At 52.1% G+C, this 21,159-nt stretch overlaps 1 protein-coding gene across 3 annotated transcripts in view; it reads right to left on the reverse strand.

Moving 5' to 3' along the window:
- Positions 1 to 21,159, reverse strand: part of PTPRN2 (protein tyrosine phosphatase receptor type N2) — a 1,025,817-nt gene that overhangs the window by 335,456 nt on the left and 669,202 nt on the right. For all 3 annotated transcript variants that reach the window (XM_054495208.1, XM_054495209.1, XM_054495207.1), the window contains one exon: positions 14,673 to 14,737. In XM_054495208.1, coding sequence (XP_054351183.1) covers positions 14,673 to 14,737 — 65 coding nt within the window. The remainder of the gene's footprint in view (positions 1 to 14,672; positions 14,738 to 21,159) is intronic.

Here is a 21,159-nt window from a genome sequence, read left to right on the forward strand (position 1 = left end):
TGGACTCACAGTTTCAGGTGTTTTTGGGGAGGCCTCACAATCACAAGGACTCACAAGGTCAGAGGCACATCTCACGGGGTGGCAGACAAGAGAGAGCATGTGCAGGGAAACTGCCCTTTATAAACCATCAGATCTCATGAGACTCATTCACTGTCACGAGAACAGCACGGGAAAGACTGGCCCCCATGATTCAACGACCTCCCACCAGGTCCCTCTCACAACACGTGGCAATTGTGGGAGCTACAATTCAAGATGAGATTTGGGTGGGGACACAGCCAAACCCTATCACCTCCTCATTGCTCCTCCTGCTCTGTCTCAGCAGATGATGGTGCTGAAGCCTGAGTCTACACACCTCTTTGTGATTGACCCGTTTCTCTGGGTATGGCTCATGTATGCAGGAGGCACACATGTGAATCCACTTCGGCTTGTTTATCTCTTGTGAATCGGTTTTTTGTTACAGGAGTCCACCCCTCCTAGGAACTCAGAAGAACAGAGACACTGCTTTTTCTTCCCCACACACAGAGTAGTAGCCTGAGGCCACTGGCTCAGGTAAAAGGGGCACCTGAGTTGGCCTGGATGCTCGGTGGCTGCCCTGATAAGTGATTATGGAAAATGTGATGCCAGGGCGGTCTCAAGGCTGTAGCGACAGCCCCCACCAGGGTGGGCTTGGCTCCATGTTCACTGTCTCGGGACCAAGGTTGCCTTTACACCTGCAGCATGTTCCTCCACTCCACAGTGCCCAGGTGGGCCTGGGCTGGGCGCATTGGACACAATTCATCCTGGCAGCCACCCAGGCCTAGCCTTTCCAGGGCACCTGATACCCACCCAGGCAGGGAAAGGCGCCTGAGCAGAAGGGCATGGGGCTTTCAGAAGGAGGGTCCCTGATGGGGATGCAGATGCACCCACCTGATGGCCCCGACAGGAGAGTTTCTCCTGAGAGACACACCTCTGGGCTCTGCTCATCAGCGTCCATGTCCCTAGCTGGACAACAAATCCAGGGTTGAAAATTAAGGTTTCCCACTTGTATCTCATCTCATGAACTCTGCCAGGTAAAAGTTTCATATTCATGGAGTATATCAGGTGCGAATGTGCTATAGATGTAGCTAAGGACATTTCAGCTTTCAGGAATCTCAATGAGAAAAGGAACTTAATTTGATGTGGGGCTCCATGTAGGGAGTGCGACCTGGCCTGAGTCAGGCTGCCTGGGGCTGGCTCCGGCTGCCGGTTCTACCATGTCCCTTCTCCTGCCTCAGTCTCCCCTCTGTGAAATGTGTTGCCTCCTGGGGACAAGGGAGATGACACCCATGTGAAGTGTGGAATAGACCCCGGGAGGGCGTGAGCATCACAACTGTTGCTGCCTCTGTGCTGCTGCTCTTCTGAGAAAGCTGCAGCAGGAGCTTTGGAGGGTGTAGGATCGTGTTAATTTTTTTCATTCTCTTTAAGCAACTCCAAGTCTGATGGGTTGACCCACTGAAAGGGGTTTCTGGATTATTACACACTGAGGGACCTTATGAGCATCCCTAGAGTTCAGTTGTTTAAATAAAAATGAACTTCTGGTCCCACGTGAGCCAGGCTCCCTAGGGAACCTGCAGGGACAATCTTGCCTTCCACTAAGACCCAGGCACAAGGTGGGCCTCCGTTTCTTCAGCAGAGACATCACCAAGTCCCCATCTCAGACAATAAGCCATGTCCCTGCGACTGAAATCTATATTATGCATATTTTTATAAAAATGCAGCTGAAAATGTTAGAAAAGGGCACAGGGAGGGGGGGAGGCGTGTCAAGAAGCAGGGACTGCCGTTGCCACAGGCAGACATGACTTATTTCATCTTACGTGACTATTTACTCTGATATTGAATAAAAATTGAATGTGTTGCTATAGCAACTGCCACATCACACAGCACCTCTCCTGCCTTTTAGGCACAGGAAAGTATTGAGAAGGCATCCGTGAGCCAGAGCGACGTGGAAACCTGTGTGCCATTCATAATTCCAGGAGGAAAAGATGTTTCATGATGAACTCCTATTTGTCAATATGTCAAGTGCAGTTAATTATATCGAAAATACAGTTTTGCGTTTTTCTTCACTTTTGAGAAATAGAAAGAGTGAGAAGAGCAGTAAGCAGCAAGCACGCTGGTGGGGTGCGGCTGAGCCCACCACAGTGGTGCTGCCCCGGGGCCATTGAGGTCCTTGTCACAGAGCCAAGCCCACAGCGGGCCTGTCCTGGGGCCATCGAGGTCCTCACCACAGAGCCAAGCTCACAGTGGGCCTGTCCTGGGGCCATCGAGGTCCTCACCACAGAGCCAAGCCCAACACGGTGGGGCTGTCTGGGCCATCGAGGTCCTTGTCACAGATCCAAACCCACAGCGGGCCAGTCCTGGGGCCATTGAGGTCCTCGTCAGCTGAGCCCACCCATGACGGGCCTGTCCTGGGGCCTTCGAGGTCCTTGTCACCCAGCCAAGCTCACAGCGGGCCTGTCCTGGGGCCATTGAAATCCTCGTCAGCTGAGCCCACCCATGACGGGCCTGTCCTGGGGCATTTGAGGTCCTCACCACAGAGCCAAACCAGATAAGGGGCTGCTCCTGACCTCTGACCTCCCACCAACCAAAGGCTCATCTGGGGTCCTCAGATGGGCTGAATGTAGAGCTGCCTGGGCTGGGCTGATGCAAATATTTTAATGCAATTTCATGCAGATTTCCGTTTCAGACGCAAATTAGGAATATTTACCAGTAAACAGGCTTTTCTTAGGACTGAGGCACTTTTGCATTTAGGAGAAAACCATCTGTCAAATAATGCATATTAGAATAAAATAGAGTGACGGTGCAGGAAATGACAAAGATGCCCACTCCCCCCAGTACCTACTCCCCTAGTACCTGCTCCCGCCAGTGCCCACTCCCCCAGTACCCGCTCCCCCAGTACCCGCTCCCCCAGTACCCACTTCCCCCAGAACCCGCTCCTGCCAGTACCCACTCCCCCAGTACCCACTTCCCCCAGTACCTACTCCCCCAGTACCTGCTCCCGCCGGTACCCACTCCTCTAGTACCCGCTCCCCCAGAACCCGCTCCTGCCAGTACCCACTCCCCCAGTACCCACTTCCCCCAGTACCCACTTTCCCCAGTACCTACTCCCCCAGTACCTGCTCCTGCCAGTACCCACTCCTCCAGTACCCACCCCCCTAGTACCCACTCCGCCAGTACCCACTCCTCCAGTACCCACTCCCCCAGTACCCGCTCCCCCAGTACCCGCTCCCGCCAGTACCCATTCCTCCAGTACCCACTCCCCCAGTACCCACTTCCCACAGAACCCACTCCCCCAGTACCTGCTTCCCCCAGTACCCGCTCCCCCAGTACCCGCTTCACCCAGTACCCACTCCCCCAGTACCCGCTTCCCCCAATACCTGCTCCCCCCAGTACCCGCTCCCCCAGTACCCGCTTTCCCAGTACCCGCTCCCCCAGTACCCACTTCCCCAGTACCCACTCCCCCAGTGCCCACTCCCCCAGTACCCGCTTCCCCCACTACCCACTCCCCACCATACCCGCTCCCCCAGTGCCCGCTCCTCCAGTACCTGCTCCCCCAGTACCTGCTCCCCCAGTACCCGCTTCCCCCAGTACCCACTCCCCCAGTACCCGCTTCCCCCACTACCCACTCCCCACCATACCCGCTCCCCCAGTGCCCGCTCCTCCAGTACCTGCTCCCCCAGTACCCGCTCCCCCAGTACCCGCTTCCCCCAGTACCCACTCCCCCAGTACCCGCTTCACCCAGTACCCGCTCCCCCCAGCACTCGCTCCCCCCAGTACCTGCTCCCCACCATACCCACTCCCCCCAGTACCTGCTCCCCACCATACCCACTCCCCCCAGTACTGCCAGAGCCCACCACATGCACTGAGTGGGCAAGAGCCCCAGGCAGGCACCACCGTCCCCAGCCTCCTACCCTCGGCAGAGCTTCCCACGTGCTCTTGGGCTTCCGGGGTGGGATGCCACAGGTTCCCTGAAACGCACGCTGTCTTGGGGGGTGCGAGTGAGTGTTTCTGGAGAGAGTCCCTGGTTTTTCTTGGGCTCACAGAGGGTCTGAGGTTGCTGGCGTGTTACTCCCCAGTCACCGCAGCCTGGTTTTTTAGGCTGAGCCGGCGGTAGGGACAAGCTGCAGAGTGAGATGTAGGGTTCAGTGGTCCCCCCAGGCTTCTATCCTTGGTGTGACCCAGCATTACCATCAAACACACTGTTACCTTCGCAAGCTCAGATCAGTCACCTTACCCAAGGAACCCTGTGAACTCTGACACCTCGGGCTTTTTAGATCCACTGTCCGAAGCCTCAGGAGCTATGATCTCTTCCTTCAGATACTCCTGAACCTACCGCTTTAGCTCCATTCTGACAAACCTACCTCTGACCATGCGAGCTTCTCTTCCTCCTGGGAGCTGCTCCTCCAAGCTCCTGCTCTAGGGGCCCCGTGAGGAACGTGTGGCCGTGCTCTCTGCCCCACCAGCCCGTCCTGTGCCCCCCCACCCCCTCATATCCAATGCCCCTTCTCTTGAATCCCCAAACACAGGCCCTCATCTAAAGGCCAGCAGTGATTTTAAACCTTTGTCATGTCCTGGCCTGTGCACAGCACCATGGCACACAGAATCTTCACGGATGTCTGATGACTTTGGTTACTGTGAGCGTTTCCCACAGAGACCACGGTCAACAGGTCACGGGGGCTGCCATGTCCCAGACGGTGGCTGCTCCCCTCAGGTCCCCACGTTTGCTAATGTGTGTGTAAATGCCTTTGCTTTGGTTACATATTTTCTCTTTATTTAGGTTGTAAAAAATGGTACTAAAGGTAAAATGAGATAGAACTAGACACACACATTGTTCCGATATCAATCTCCTGATTTTGCCATAATTGGCTTTTATAATTACCCAGACGTAACCACAAGGGGAAAACCTCGCTGGGTAAGGGATACATGAGACTTCTTTGTTATAACTTTGCAATTCCCTGTGAATCTATAATGGTTTCAAAATAAGAAGTCAGAAATAATATAAAAACTTTTGGACAAAGGAAAAAACTCACTTGCAATTCCACTGAGAAAAATAAAGTCCGAAGCCCCAACTGACGGAATGACCCACTCTTGACCAAGAGGACCCCAGAGAAACCTTAAAACTGAGTTGGGACTGTGACAGGATGAAGGTCAGACCCGCCTGGTTACCCACCCCCATCACTAATCATCACCAGGCTTCCTTCCCTGGGTTCAGACCTGCCTGGTTACCACCCACTTCTCAACTAATCACCACCAGGCTTCCTTCTCTGAGGGCTGAACAGAAACCAGCCCTTTTAAAAGACTCCATTCCTGATATCCACCAAGTGCCTGAAGCTGCTCTTCCTTTTATGGTTTCGACCCAACAACCAATCAGCATTCCTTCCTTATAAGAGACCCCATTCACGGAGTGCCTCTAGCTGGTCTGTGGAGGCTGCACAGGGAGGGCCTTCATGTCCTCAGCTTCACCTTTTGATGCAGAATGCCTAACTGTAATCTGTTTACATGTTAAGTCTCCATGCCCCAGTGAACATGGGATGCATTTTGCAAATATTAGCTGACCATGCATGCCTGCGTCTCCCCCTCACAAATATTCACAGCTCCTCCCATAACCTGCTGAATATGTATACTTAGCCACTCGCTCAGCATAAATTCCTGTTGCCTTTGCCTCTCACTAGAAGTGCCTGTTTCTGGCTTCTGGCCAGAGGCTACGCTTCCCAGCTGGTCAGGTTGGCTGTCCTGCAGGATGCAGCTCTTTCTGAGGAATAAAGCTCTCCTTTCCCAATTACGAGCCTCGTCATTCTTCTGCTGCCACCATGAACCCCATAAGAGCTGCTCTCTTATTCACCTGTTACGTACATGGGCTTCTAACATCTCTGTGCACACACGTGTTTACACAGCTGCCTTTAAGTTTAGAGTTCTCAAAATTTTAAATGAAATCACAGAATTTGATTTATTTGATTGTTATGATGAGTTACCTTGCTATAGTTTTATATTTTAAGTCAGTTTTTTTTTTGGTGAAGGTTTTGTTTTTCTGATTTCCTTGCTGGATGGAGTGTCTTCTTAGAATACATTTCTCGGAGTTGGATTACTGAGCCAAAGGGGAAGAGTTTTTGTTTGTTGGTTTGCAGATGACCACTGCTGTCCTGCCTTCTAAAGAGTTAGACTCATTCCCCCTGCCTACCATGGAGTGTACGTATATGAGTTTTATCACATTTGGTCTTTACTTATAAAACCAAAACTGCTGTTCTCAAGCAACCTTCAGTATTAATCTTAAAAATAAGACTTTAGGCTGGGCATGGTGGCTCAGGCTTGTAATCCCAGCACTTTGGGAGGCCGAGGCAGGCGGATCATGAGGTCAGGACATCAAAACCATCCTGGCTAACATGGTGAAACCCCGTCTAGCTGAACATGGTGGCAGGGGCCTGTAGTCCCAGCTACTTGGGAGGCTGAGGCAGGAGAATGGCGTGAACCTGGGAGGCAGAGCTTACCGGGAGCTGAGATCGCGCCACCGCACTCCAGCCTGGGCGACAGAGCGAGACTCTGTCTCAAACAACAACAATAACAAAATAATAGGACTTTAGACTTAGGATGTGATTGGAACATCTATGGATTTCTCACCCCACTGTAGCTCTGACATTTCACCTGCCCCCAGCACCACAGGGCCTCCGGTCTCACACAAATCATTTTGGCTGGAGAGCCCTTTGCGAGTGGTCTGCTTGCCAGCTCTCCGCCTCATCTGTTGGCATCTCTCAAATAGCATTTCTTCCAGCCAAGAACCTCCTCCACCCACCCGGATCCACCTGAAACATTTAATGTGCCTGACAAAGGCACGGTCCTGCTGCTGGGCACCGCAGAGCAACAACAGCTGTCACCCTGACAAGCAGGGGCAGCTCCTCCCCACCTCCCCACCTCCCCACCTCCTTAATCCGGCTCTCTTCACCTGTGGGCAAAGGCCCCCCTCTGTCCCGTCCTCTCCTGGGTCACACCTGGGTGTGCAGAACCAGGCATCTGGTGAGGCGGGCAGGAAATCTGCATCTTCACAAGACCCCAGGGAGAAGGTGCATGGCCATGTCGGGCCATCACGGCTGATATGTTCCTGCTATTGATTTGGCCAGTCTGCATTCAATGTCCAAGCTCCTCTCGGTAATCCCCAAGCAACTGGGTAGGAGCTGTGTACAGTAGCAAACCTCTTTGCACAGACAGGAAGTGACAGGGTGGAAGTCAGGGAGAAATGAAGCTGGTTTCGAACACATCCGTCACCCGTCTCAGTTCTGCCCACTGCTTGCTCCCTGTGATAAGTGCTGAGCATCCCCACACCCCCCGCTCCCCACCCCAGGTAACACACATCACACAGCAAATTCACATCATTCATGGGGTGGATTCTCACCCCCCACCCCCCACCCCAGGTAACACACATCACACAGCAAATTCACATTATTTATGGGGTGGATCCACACCCCCCACCCAACCCCACGTAACAAACATCACACAGCAAATTCACATTATTCATGGGGTGGATCCACACACCCCACCCCCCACCCCAGGTAACACACATCACACAGCAAATTCACATCATTCATGGGGTGGATCCACATACCCCACCCCCCACCCCAGGTAACATATATCACACAGCAAATTCACATCATTCATGGGGTGGATTCTCACACCCAACCCCCCACCCGAGGTAACAAACATCACACAGCAAATTCACATTATTTATGGGGTGGATCCACACCCCCCGCCCCCCACCCCAGGTAACATACATCACACAGCAAATTCACATTATTCATGGCGTGGATCCACACCCCCCACCCAACCCCAGGTAACAAACATCACACAGCAAATTCACATTATTCATGGGGTGGATTCTCACACACCTCCACCCCCCACCCAGGTAAGACACATCACACAGCAAATTCACATTATTCATGGGGTGGATTCTCACACACCCCTCCACCCAGGTAAGACACATCACACAGCAAATTCACATTATTCATGGGGTGGATCCACACACCCCCACCCCCACCCCAGGTAAGACACATCACATGGCAAATCCACATTATTCATGGGGTGGATCCACACACCCCCACCCCAGGTAACACACATCACACGGCAAATTCACATTATTCATGGGGCGGATTCTCACATACCCCCACCCCAGGTAAGACACATCACACGGCAAATTCACATTATTCATGGGGTGGATTCTCACACCCCCCACCCCCCACCCCAGGTAACACATATCACAGCAAATTCACATTATTCATGGGGTGGATGCATGACCATAGGTTCATAGACTTTTAAGGGACTTTTGGGATCCACATATTCTTAGCTACAGAATCCTTTCTTGGAACGAAGTTTCACCTAGAAGCCCAATGAGCAGCAGGCAACAGAAGCCTGGACCTTGCTGGGCTGGAGTGTGAGGGTGGCGTGAGCGGAGCAGGGATTCACACCCAACTGCATCAGAGCCCCCAGGGCTCCTTGAATAACCATCTGAAGACCTCTAACCTCACCCCACACTGGACAGAGAGAAGGCTCCCTCGGCAGAGATGGGGGGCTCTTTGCCACCCAGACAGCCCCCAGTCTGAGCAGCTCCTCCCCTCAGCTGCTTCTCAAATTCCTCTTGTTCACGCTCCTGAGCCTGCAGGGGCTCTGCTAAGACTCAGGGTCAGCCACTTCTCACTGACATGCTGGGCAGGGCACCTCTGTGTCTATCATGATGCTTAGAAGCTAGAACACTGGGCAGGGCACCTCTGTGTCTATCACAATGCTTAGAAGCTAGAATACTGGGCAGGGCACCTCTGTGTCTATCACGACACTTAGAAGCTAGAATGCTGGGCAGGGGACCTCTCTGCTCTATCACAATGCTAAGAAGCTAGAACACTGGGCAGGGCACCTCTCTATCATGACGCTTAGAAGCTAGAACGCTGGGCAGGGCACCTCTGTGTCTATCACGATGCTTAGAAGCTAGAATGCTGGGCAGGGCACCTCTCTGTCTATCACGACGCTTAGAAGCTAGAATGCTGGGCAGGGCACCTCTCTGCTCTATCATGATGCTTAGAAGCTAGAACACTGGGCAGGGCACCTCTCTGCTCTATCACGACGCTAAGAAGCTAGAACGCTGGGCAGGGCAACTCTGCTCTATCACGATGCTAAGAAGCTAGAATGTACCCCTAACTCTGGACAAAACTGAGAAGGCTGTAGCCATGGATCTGCCTTTATCCAGATTATTTTTCTTCCAAACATTTGAGTTTTGCTTTTTGGTGATTATCACTTTCCTTTGGGAAAAAAACATGGCTTTATTAATTTGAATAAAATGCAAACACTTTTCAAGATACCAGAAATTAGATTTTGAAATACAGCAAAATGCCACCCATCTATGAGGGGTGTGTATCTGCACTGTAATCTGTTCATTTCCTTTAAATTTTGTTTTGAGATATTTCCATTTGGCTTAAAAGGTTTTAATTCCACTATCTGTCATCACTTGCGTTAAATGCAAGCGCAGGAGAGAGATTTTGTAAATGCTATTAGATTTCTGTAATCAAACTCTGCTTTATATTCCAGTCAGGGATTAGAAGAATTTTAAATACATTAAAAATCAGAATCGTCAAATTCAGGCTTAATACTGAATAAGGCAATTAAAATTAGAAAAAAAATCATTAGCTGTTAAATAATTTCTCAACTTGTACCCCTTTCTCCCATGTTCACCACTGCAAATCTACTCCAAATATATAAACCTCTGGAAACTACAGCAGTGACTAAAACAGACAAACTCTTCCATCACAGAGCTCCCATTCCAGGTGAAGCTGGAGATGCATCAAGGAATAAGGCCCATTGTCTCCTCTGAAGGCAGAACCCGGCCATCACCTGCATTGCTTTCTGCACTCACTTGGGGCGACGGGAGACACAGATGCTGGGCTCGAGGGCCCTCTGGACACGACGTCCGTCGGGTCAAGAGCTCGAGAAGAACCATCTTTTGAAATGTAAAATGGCCACGTGGAGCAGGATGACACTCCAGGAGCTGGTCTCCAGCGTTTGGTGGAACGAGAACAAACAAATGTCTGGAGAAGGCCAGGAAGACAGACAGGTCAGGCTGGACGAGCTCCTCGTGGCCAGATCGTAACCAGTGGGTGAAATAAACACTCCAGGGTTTGGTAATTTTCTGTCCCAGGGATGACGGAGCCTCTGCCCCTGGGAATGGCAAGGTCCATCCTCTGCTCCCTCAGGAACCAGAGAGGACATGGGTCGGATGTGGATGGAAGCAGAGGTGTGGTGCTGTGCAGGTGAGCTCCTGCTCCTGCCCTCAGCCCCCACGGTCCCCTGCAGGAAGCCCATCAGCCCAACAGTCTAGGGAGAACCTTCCTGCCCACATATGAGGTGGGTGGGCATCAGGAGTGGGCAGAGGCCAATTCTTTCCAGAGTTAAATAGTCCACTTCACAGATAATCTGAGCAGCAATTCAGATTTCCATGCATTGAATCAATCTACTTCCTAGACAGAGCTTCACAAGGAGCAGTGATGCCATTTCCATTAAGAGATAAGAAAACCTGACAGGAGAAACAGGCTGTGGCAGGAAGATGAAGAGCCCTACGTGGCCCACTTTAAGTGTGAGGCTCCTCTACAGATCTCCCAGGAGAGAAATGGAGGAGGCCTGTGGCCATACACATCTGTTGCTCGGTGAATGGGTCAGGGCTGGAGACATAGGCTTGGGATCATCATCGAACAGATAATATAAAAAGCCAGGGCCCAGGTGAGTTCCCCATAGGAGAGAGCACAGGCAGAAAGGAGGAGGGAGCCAGGCCCTGGAGAGTCCGATCTGTAGAACTCACGGAGGAGGAGCTGGTCAACTTGAAGGGAACAGAGATGGCCATCGCCCCAAGTGAGAGCAGAAAGCAATGCAGGTGACGGCTGGGTTCTGCCTTCAGAGGAAACAATGGGCCTTATTCCTCGATGCACCTCCAGCTTCACCTGGAATGGGAGCTCTGCGATGGAAGGGTTTGTCTGTTTTAGTCACTGCTGTAGTTTCAGTTCTTAAAACCTGCCTGACATATAAATATCTAGGAATGAATGAATGAACAGCTCACCAAACTGAGGCTGAGCAGGGACCCTCACACACGCATACTGAAATCCCACGTGACGCACGGCATCAACTCCAAGGGGCACAAAGCCGAGAGCACAGGAAGAAAGTGGATCTCCAGATTCCACAACTGAGAGGAGCAATCAAAAGCAGGCGTGACTGGGAGCTGATGCTAAAGTGGCTCTTGGACATTTGGAACCTTTCTGTGGATCCAAGTGTGTGGAAGCTGACAGCTGGGGTGTGAGTTCCTATAGTCACACGAGGACAGCCCATGTGGCCTTGGGGTAGATGGAGATGGGGACTCCACATGAAGCCCAGGACCTTGAGGACCTGCCTCCCTCAAGATTGAAGCCCAGGAACAGACCACCCACCAGCTGGGGAAGTGGGGAGGGGGCTGAACCCCAGATTTGTGCATGTGCCAGAGCAAGGTCCACACTTTATTGAATGGCGCAGAAACTCCCAGGTGGGCAATTGACAGGAAAGTGGATCCGCTGGGACACTGAGGGCAAAACTTCTTATCCAGAAACTCTCACATAGAAATTCACACTTCAGCAACATCGATCCCTGCTAAGGGTAAGCTCACAATTCTAAAAAAAGACTTCATCAACCACAAAAGAGGACAGACCTGCCGGAGGGGGGTCAGCAGATGTGATGAGCAGGAGTTGTAGAAAGCTAAGACTAGGAAACGGCCAGAGGGTCTGAACGAGACCATAAAATAAGCCAGAGGGTCTGAACAAGACAATAAAATAAGCCAGAGGATCTGGACGAGACCATAAAATAAGTAGGTTTAAAATGATTGAAAAGATAAAAGAAGATATCGAACACATAATCAAAATAGAAGGCAAAAGAACAGATTTGATAAATTACTAAATAAAAATTTTTTCCAAGTGAAAAATACAGTAACCAAGAGAAAAGTACCCAGCATTTGAGTTTTACAGCAGATTAGACAGCGGAGGAACGTGGGAGACAATTTCAGGAAATAATCTGTCGTGTAGCATCAAGGGAGGGAGAGGTGAAGGTGTGACAGAGGGTGCTGAGACAGGGTGGATGGAACAAGAAGGTCCAACCCCTGCCTAATCAAATGCTGTGGAGGCATCAGGACCATGATGGGAATGACAGTGAATGTTTACGTGTGCTCACTCGTCCGCACTCTGCCACCCCAGAAACCTGCACACAACCCAGTGGGGCAGGCCCTGGAATGACCCCTGGAATGACCCCTGGAATGACCCCCATTTGACAAACAGGAAGCAGAGTCAAAAGGTGAGCACAGAGACTGCAGGAGGCCACCACGAAAGAGATGGCGAGGGGCAGCTCTGCAGAGTCCAGAAGGGGCCTGAGTGAAAGGGAGCACCAAGTACAGCACAAAACCCAGATCCCCCGATCCAAGCAGGGAGTGCCTGGACATCACAGGTGCCCAGCAGAAGATGGGAGGAGCTGGGAGGATGAAACCCAGATCCCCCGATCCAAGCGGGGAGTGCCTGGACATCACAGGTGCCCAGCAGAGGACAGGAGGAGCTGGGAGGCTGAAGCCACAGCGACCAGTCCCTGTGGCTCCTCCCATGTGGGAAGAGCAGCTCTGTCCTGAAAGGGTGGCCGTGGAGGTGCTGTCCTCCAGGCTCAGGTGTGTGTGGGAAGGAGCTCCGTTCTGAGTGGGCGGCCACGGAGGTGCTATCCCCCAGGCTCATGTGTGCGTGGACGATAGCATCTGACCTTCCATGCTTAAGAGGCAACATGTGGCAAGGCACATGGCAGAAGCCACTTGGGCTGGAGCTGCCCAGTCAGTGGCTCTGCCTGTCACCACGTCCTGCCTCCTTCCTGGAGTGGCCAGAGTCCAGGTTTCAATGAGGAAGGTGTGTCTGGACACCGGGCACCACACTTGTCACCTCCCAGATGAACCCCAGAGTCTCCCATTCCCTGTCCCCCACCCTTGCCCCTCCAGCCCTCTCAGGGCAGAGCCTCCCTCGTGTCCACAGGACCCACCTCCCCACCCACCACAGCTGCTTCTCACGGGGCATAAATATTCCACAGTACAGCAGAGGGTCCCAGCCTCGACGCGTTCTCTGACCAGGCTACAGGGATGGCTCTAACCTGAGTCCATCTAGATTTGTCCCAAATTCCTGGACACATTATCCCTCTAGGAATGACTTAGCACCAACTACCACCCCACGTGATGAGCTCAGAAGGGAGAGGAAAGGCAGGAGGACATCACAGCTCCTTGCACACGCAGGAGACGCACCTCCGACATCACATCTTCCACATGCAGGAGACTCACGGCCGGGTCACAGCCGCCCCCCACTGACTCCACCTTGAAGCTACTTGGCCCCTCCGCATCGGTCACTGCACCTTCCGTGGGATGCAGGTGGCTCTCGGCAGCCCCCCAGACTCTTGGCTTCTTTCTCACCCTTCACTGGGTGCTAAAGACACAGCAAGCTCCTGGGAAAGACCAGGGCATCACCAGCTGCCCAACACCTCATTCATCTGGCAGGAGCCCGGAAGGCATCAAGAAACACCAAGAACAGGAGCACCTGTCGGGGGTGTGCACGCCAGTTTCCATCAGTCACCGGCTGCTCTCCTCTCCCACACCCTGCCGGTCATTTAACAGAGATGCAGACATTTTCAAAGCCCTTCAGGCTATTCTTAAGCAGGCACCGCATGGGAAACGCAAGAACCTCTGTTTGGGAAGAGCGGCCAATTAAGCAGCTTCTTATTTCAAGAGCCCGAGTCTCGGGCCTGGTGAGGACGAGATTTCCCCACAGAAGCAGCTTGTCTTTAAGTGGCTCCGCAGAGGGCGGCTCTGCTGTGTAGCAAGCACACTCATAAATAAGCGCTCCTTCACAGTTAATTATCTCTAATGGGGAGTGCTGTGAAACCCGAAATCTCAAACGCCGGAGCGCAGATTGGTTTCGGTCCACACTGACTGACGAGTGGCCACACGCCATTCCTCAGAGGAGGCCCGTCCGCGCTCTGTGTGCAGTTCATTAAGTTGTCATGTGATGGGAGAGTGGCCATCGGCGCTGTGCGGGGAGGCGCCCGTGGCTCTGGCTGCTGGAGGAGCCTGGCCGAGCGCCTCTCTGATACCAGCATGGTGAAGTTTGGACACACAGGGGCTTGATAGATTTTCAATGATATTATGGAAGCATTTCCTGTTTTATATCACCTCTCCCAAATATGCATCCTTCGATATTGAAGATACAAGTATGTCCCACTGAATCCCAGGAGGAAAGAGTAATCCCTCTAGCCCATATTCATTTTCACACACTTGGCAACTACAGAACAGCTGAAGAAGGAAGGAAGCACATATTTTCTGAAGGCTTCTTCGTTCTTCTTAGCCATGAGTGCTTTTTCTTGTGGGGATACTAAATCAAGACTTCAAAGGCCCTAAGACATCATTGAACTCGCCAGGCACGTTTCGTCACCAATTCCCACCCGCAGAGGATGCTCCTGCCACAGCCCACTGGTCCTCCCAGGAAAACAGGACCTCGGCTGAATTAACCTGCAGGTGCAGCCTCTGTTCTCACGGTGTTCGCCAGCACCCAGACAGCACAGCAGATCGCAGAGCAGACGGCACCCCTTCTGTTACTCACCGACCCGACTCCGGTTTGAAGAATTTTCAGTCCAGAGGTTTCCTCCAGTTTGTCTTTGTTGTCAACTGTTAGGAAAAATCAGAAAGCACAAGAGTCAGGTTGGAGAGGTCTTCAGTCTCCGGGCACCTCTGAGTATTTTCCTCCATTGAAAAATTCAATTACATGACTGCTTGACCCGCCTACCTTAATGGAACGGTCATGAACATGCACAGAATTAGGACCTGTACAAGGCCCCATTTTCCCACTGACCACTGGGTCCACCTCAGGCCGGCACAACTGTGCGCTTTTGGTTTCATCTAGAAAGGGGTGTCCCACCCGGGTCCCCAGGACCGCTGTGAATCACTGATGAGAAATATGTAGACACATTCCACAAAATGCAACGTCTTATTTTAAAATTACATAATCGTTCGTAGCTGTATAATTACTGGGAAATATGTTTCATTAACCAGCATTAGGTGTTGATAAAAAGACTCTGTAGAAGGCAAAGCTGAATGTGTGTATTTCTGTCATCAGCACCGCCAGCTATTTTGCAGCCTCTTGTTCATGCCCTGACAGGAACATCCTATAATAATTTCGCTCCAATAAAAGCCTCACCCTGGTTTTCTCCTGATATAGAATGAGGAAGACTTTCAGAGAATGAACTGTACTCGATGGCAAACCAAGGGAAATGAGCTCTGGAAACAATTAGCAGATGGAAATGAAACCTCAGTAATCCCAGCACCAACACAGCAAACCACCTGCCCCACTTCACAGAGAGGATGGGTGTCACAAGGCAATTGACCTTGGCTTACGACTCTGTGGAAATATATGTTTCCATAAAGCCCTTGTCACTTTGGAGACGAAAACCAGAAAAAAATGGAATTTCACCGCAAACCCTATGAATGAAGAGTGCCTTGCAATTGTGATTAATACAGGATGAGATAGCAGGAAAATATCAATTACTCTCACCCCTTATTGTAGCGCCCCTGTGTTAATCTGGGGTAATGAAATTATTCCTTTTGGAGGGATGCGAATGAGATCCTGTTACATCCTGCTCTCCCCGCCGTTGGGGCCTCTCCATTGTCTTATGGAAAGTTTTTCCCTTTGAGCAAATGCATATTATTTTCTACATATAACTAATTACCTACTGCGCTGAAAGAACAAGACAGACAGAAAACAGTCTGGGCTAAAGCAAAACTCCTTTAATACTTTATGATGGGGTAGGGCTGCGTTCCGATAAAACTTTATTTACAACAGCAGACAGTGGGCCTGATTTGACCTGCAGGCTGTGGTTGCCAAGAGGTTGCCTGGCTCTAGTCCATTCTCCACACTGTGCCCAGGGTGTCACGAGCAGTCAGTCTAAGGGTGTCTGTCCATCCCTGACCTCAAATCCAGACCTCTGGCTCCAAATCCAGACCCTTCAGTGGCCCTTCAAAGCCTTTCAGTGGTGTCCCCTGCAGGCATGGAGAACTTGTCTTGCTGGACCTGAGGTCCAGGTGGCACTCCTTGCCCAGATATTGGGTTTTTCAGCACATTTCAGGCATTCTCCATCCCCTGCCAGGATGCTCTGAGCTCCTCAGTCTGACGAAAACGCAGTCCTCTTCCCAGGCAGCTCAGGCCCTACATGTGCTCAGGGACACCCTCTCCCTCACCATCCTCAGCACGGCCCTCTGTGTCTCACCATTCGTGGTGTGCAGGCTGCCTGTCTCCTGCATAACAGATTGTAAATTACGGCACTGGCTAATTTCTGCTCTGTGTAAATACTCCCATCACGGTTGACTTCAGCGTTCATGTGATGCTACTAAAGGGAATGGGGAGAGACACTGTCTTAGTCCGTTTGTGTTGCTGTAAAGGAACACCCAAAGCTGGGCAATTTACAAGGAAAAGAGGTTTATTTGGCTCACAGTCCTGCAGGCTGCACAAGAAGCATGGCACAGGTGTCTGCATCTGAGGATGCCCCAGGCTGCTTCCACTTGCAGTGGAAGGTGAAGGGAGCCATGCAGTGTGCAGACCTCACCTGGGGAGAGAGGCAGCAGGAGAGGGCGGAGGGAGAGCCAGGCTCTTGTTAACAATCAGCTCTCACAGGAGTTAAGAGAGCGAGAAGTCGCTCACCTCCGCCCTGGGAGGGCATGAATCCATTCACGAGGGATCTGCCCGCCCCATCCGCCCCTCCCCCATGATCCAAAGGCCTCCCACCAGGCTGCGCCTCCAACATGGGGACTGAATTTCAACATGAGGCATGGTGGGGCCGAACCAACCAGATGCAGAGTCACACATGGGGACCGAATTTCCACATGAGGCATGGTGGGGCCGAACCAACCAGATGCAGAGTCACACATGGGGACCGAATTTCCACATGAGGCATGGTGGGGCCGAACCAACCAGATGCAGAGTCACACATGGGGACCGAATTTCCACATGAGGCATGGTGGGGCCGAACCAACCAGATGCAGAGTCACACATGGGGATCGAATTTCCACATGAGGCATGGTGGGGCCGAACCAACCAGATGCAGAGTCACACATGGGGACCGAATTTCCACATGAGGCATGGTGGGGCCGAACCAACCAGATGCAGAGTCACACATGGGGACCGAATTTCCACATGAGGCATGGTGGGGCCGAACCAACCAGATGCAGAGTCACACATGGGGACCGAATTTCCACATGAGGCATGGTGGGGCCGAACCAACCAGATGCAGAGTCACACATGGGGACCGAATTTCCACATGAGGCATGGTGGGGCCGAACCAACCAGATGCAGAGTCACACATGGGGACCGAATTTCCACATGAGGCATGGTGGGGCCGAACCAACCAGATACAGAGTTGCAGGCGCATGGGGAAGAGTTCCTACCATGCAGACATGGAGGACAGAAATAATCTCAAGGGTGCCGATGACAGTAAAATGTAGAAAACCAGTTATAAAATGGTGAGCTTGAGTATTGATCGCCTCTGCTCTTAACATAGTTTATTTAAGTGTATGTTTTCATCATTCAATGTTTCACAATGGCTGTACTGAATAACAGGCTCACAAAATTCCTGAAAAAGTAAAATTAGTTCTACTGAGTGGATGCAAACCGTCCCCCGTGCTGGCACAGTGCTTTGTTTATACCCGAAGTGGGGCCTTCCCATCCGTGTTTCCTCGGTCCGGAGGCGGGGCCTTCCCGTCCGTCTTTCCTTGGTTCTGAAGTGGGATCTTCCTGTCCGTGTTTCCTTGGTTCTGAAGTGCACACTTCCCCCAGCTGAAGTGGGGTCGCAGCACGGGCCAGCACGGTGGTGACTGGGCAACTCCTGCAGCCCTGAATCAGCAGCACAGCAAAGTGCATCCTTGGAGGCCTTGGGCAGGCAATGAGCCCTTGTTTCTACCTGAGCACTTTCCACCAGGCCTCCTAAGAGGCCAGGAACACGCCGCAGCAGAACGTCCAGAAAGGGCGTCAGCTGCGGCCAGTAGTGACTCAGAGGATGATCTTGTTGGCTGCAGTGGAACGCTCATGAGAAGTGCTGTGCCGCCAACCCCGTGGAGGCCTGGAGAGCACATGGGGACCAGCCCCGCGGTGGCCTGGAGAGCACATGGGGACCAGCCTCGTGCTGCGGAGGCCTGGAGAGCACGTGGGGACCAGCCCTGCGGTGGCCTGGAGAGCACATGGGGACCAGCCTCGTGCTGCGGAGGCCTGGAGAGCACGTGGGGACCAGCCCTGCGGTGGCCTGGAGAGTACATGGAAATCAACCTCACCGTGGCCTCAAGAGCATGTGGGGACCAGCATCGGCCTGTGGAGGCACTCAGTGGAGGGGCTCCGAGAGTGACACACGTCAGGATTCTTTAACCCGTTGATCACTAAAACTCCTTTTAGATGCCCATGCAAGAGTGAGGCTGATAAATGAGTCTGAGAGAGTTTGTTCAATAAATACAAGATCATCTGGGGTGATTCCAAAGCACGTGCTGTGGTTCAATGGCATCGTCTCTGCTCTTCAGCGGACCTGAGCTGAGAAATGGCTTCCAAGTCAGTGAAACAGGCATCGTGGTGAGTTCCTAGCAGAGCCGCCTCCTGAGCTGACTGTGAGCCTCTCCAAGACAGGCAAGGTTCTTCAGGGTCTATGGCTGCACTTTGATCCTTAGGGGCCTGTGTTCTTTCTTCAACAAATGCATCCATGTTGCTGCAAAGGACACAATTTGGGGCCACCATCCTAAGCAAATTAATGCAAAAGCAGAAAGCCACACGCTCCCACACACTCTCACACGGAAGCAGGAACCAGACATCATCAGAGAGCCACACGCTGCCACACATGCTCACACGGAAGTGGGAACTGCACTCATCAGAGAGCCACACGCCACCACATGCGCTCACATGGAAGTGGGGACCAGACATCGGATACTCACAGCCATAGAGACGGGAACCACAGACACCGGGGAATGTAAGAGGGAATGTGAGAGGCAGCAAGAGGAAGGTGGGAGAAAAGGGCTGAAACTCCCTCTGGGGGACGTGCTCACTACCTGCATGATGGGAGCAAGTGTACCCCAAACCTCAGCATCATCAGTATACCCAGGTCACAAGTGTACCCCAAACCTCAGCATCACCAGTATGCCCAGGTCACAAGCCTGCACACGTACTCCCAGAATCTAAAATAAAAGCTGAAAATTAAAAATACGGATAAGTAAACAGATGTGCCACCGACAACCCTCCCACATGCCCCACGGTGCTGCCTCTCGAAACTGACCGGACATTTTACAATTTAGTTCAGTCAGTTTAAATCAGCAATTGAAGCAAACAACCTGAATTAGTGTTTGGTTTTTTCTTTTTTCTTATTTATTTATTTTTTTTGTACTAAAAGGTTTTAAGAGAGTACAAGGGACAGTTTCATTCTCAATCTAATCTGAGACTGCAGTGTAAGTCAAAATTGAAGTCACAGAGTAAAATAATTGAAAAGTAATGAAGCTGGCAGTGGCTACATTCCCACCACACACCAAGTGCCGGGGCAAGCGCTTCCCACACTTCAATCCGTTTCCCCATCCAGGCTGTGGATTTCCATGCACGCTTCACAAGCAGCTGTGAAGACCACATGGGAGCCTCTGAGCCAGCACGGCCCAGGTCTCGGCACACAGCAAGCGACTAATCCATGTGCCCTCATGACAGCGGCTGTTTCACTGCATATGTCGTGGCCGGGCCACTGTCACTTCCTAAGGAGAAAGTGCTGTATCTGCTCCGTGTCTGAGACTCCAGGGTGCTCTGGTCTCTGGTGCTATTAACTCGCCGATCAGTGCTTCTGCTTGTGTTTCGAACATCAGACATCAGCTGGAGCATCGCTCCACGACTTCGCTCCGGGTGACTCAGCTATCAAGGTCTTCCTCCCACAGTGGAATTGCTGTGTCCCCCGCTAACAGCACCCACAGCAACAGGATAAAGTCACCAGGATTCTCCTGATTTCTTCTGTTTCCCAAGATAGGGTCTCTTCCTTCCCCCACAGGCCGGTTCCTTCACAGGAAGAGTGAGGGACTCCACAGGCCGCTTCTCAGAGCCCATACGCTCCCGGGTCACTGCTCCCTTCCCGAGGCCCTGCACAAGGTCTGCTGAGTGACACCCTCCAGCACTGTGCTGGGCACTGACATCCAACCTGCCAGCTCACGTCAAGAAATTCCACCATCCTCTGGAAAGCCCGACAGTGCCCCGAGCAGGTGTCGGGGAGTCTCACAAAGCACAGAATCCGGGTCCCAGAGTCCCCAGAGTCCAGCTTCTTGCCAGGGAAATCTCTTTGGAGATTGCTGAGTGCTTTTCGGGGGCGTCTGCACGTTCCCTTGGCGCTGTGGAACGAGGCAGTGTCTATGGGGCGTCAGCTGACTTCATGCGGCCCTGCGTTCCGGCCGCTTTCAGCGACGCCTGTCCTCGCTAGTTCACTTTCTGACTTTGAGATTTCTCGCTGGCAGAGAAAATCGAAACACAGAGAGGCCGCACCTCCCTCCTCCTGCGTCGTGAACGCTGCACAAGGGCAGCCTCCGCAGCACAGCCCTGCGGTTTGTTGCTTCAGATTTTTTTTTAACCTCAAATATGCCTAAAAGGAAAAACAATGCCTCGTGGTCCCTGGCATCCTGTGGGTCTCAGGCCACCCCGGACACCTCTTGACGTTATTCCTGCACCCTTGATGATCCATCGGATTTCCCTGAATGGCCACGTGGATTCCCTTTTCCACCCTGTTGGTGGAATTGTGACAGGTGTTGAGCTCTGATCCTGACGCGTCTGCACTGGGGAGCCTGCCATCCTCTCGCGGGACTTTTGCCCACACATGTGTAACCGAGGACTCACACCTACTCCTTTTAAGTCTAAAGTAAATACCTGCTGATTCTCAGTGTCCTTTTGTTCCTTTTTATGAACTCCATGACAGTACTGCCAATTTTTAAGTCTCTGCTGAACATGTTGAAGGAGGAAAAAAAGAAAAAGCCTGCTTCAGCCCGACGTCCATCAAATGCCAGGTCTGAGTTATGTTTTGAGCCGAGCTCTGGGCCTCCCGAGTCTG

Source organism: Pongo pygmaeus, chromosome 6, assembly GCF_028885625.2.
Source record: "Pongo pygmaeus isolate AG05252 chromosome 6, NHGRI_mPonPyg2-v2.0_pri, whole genome shotgun sequence".
NCBI classification, from domain to species: domain Eukaryota; kingdom Metazoa; phylum Chordata; class Mammalia; order Primates; family Hominidae; genus Pongo; species Pongo pygmaeus.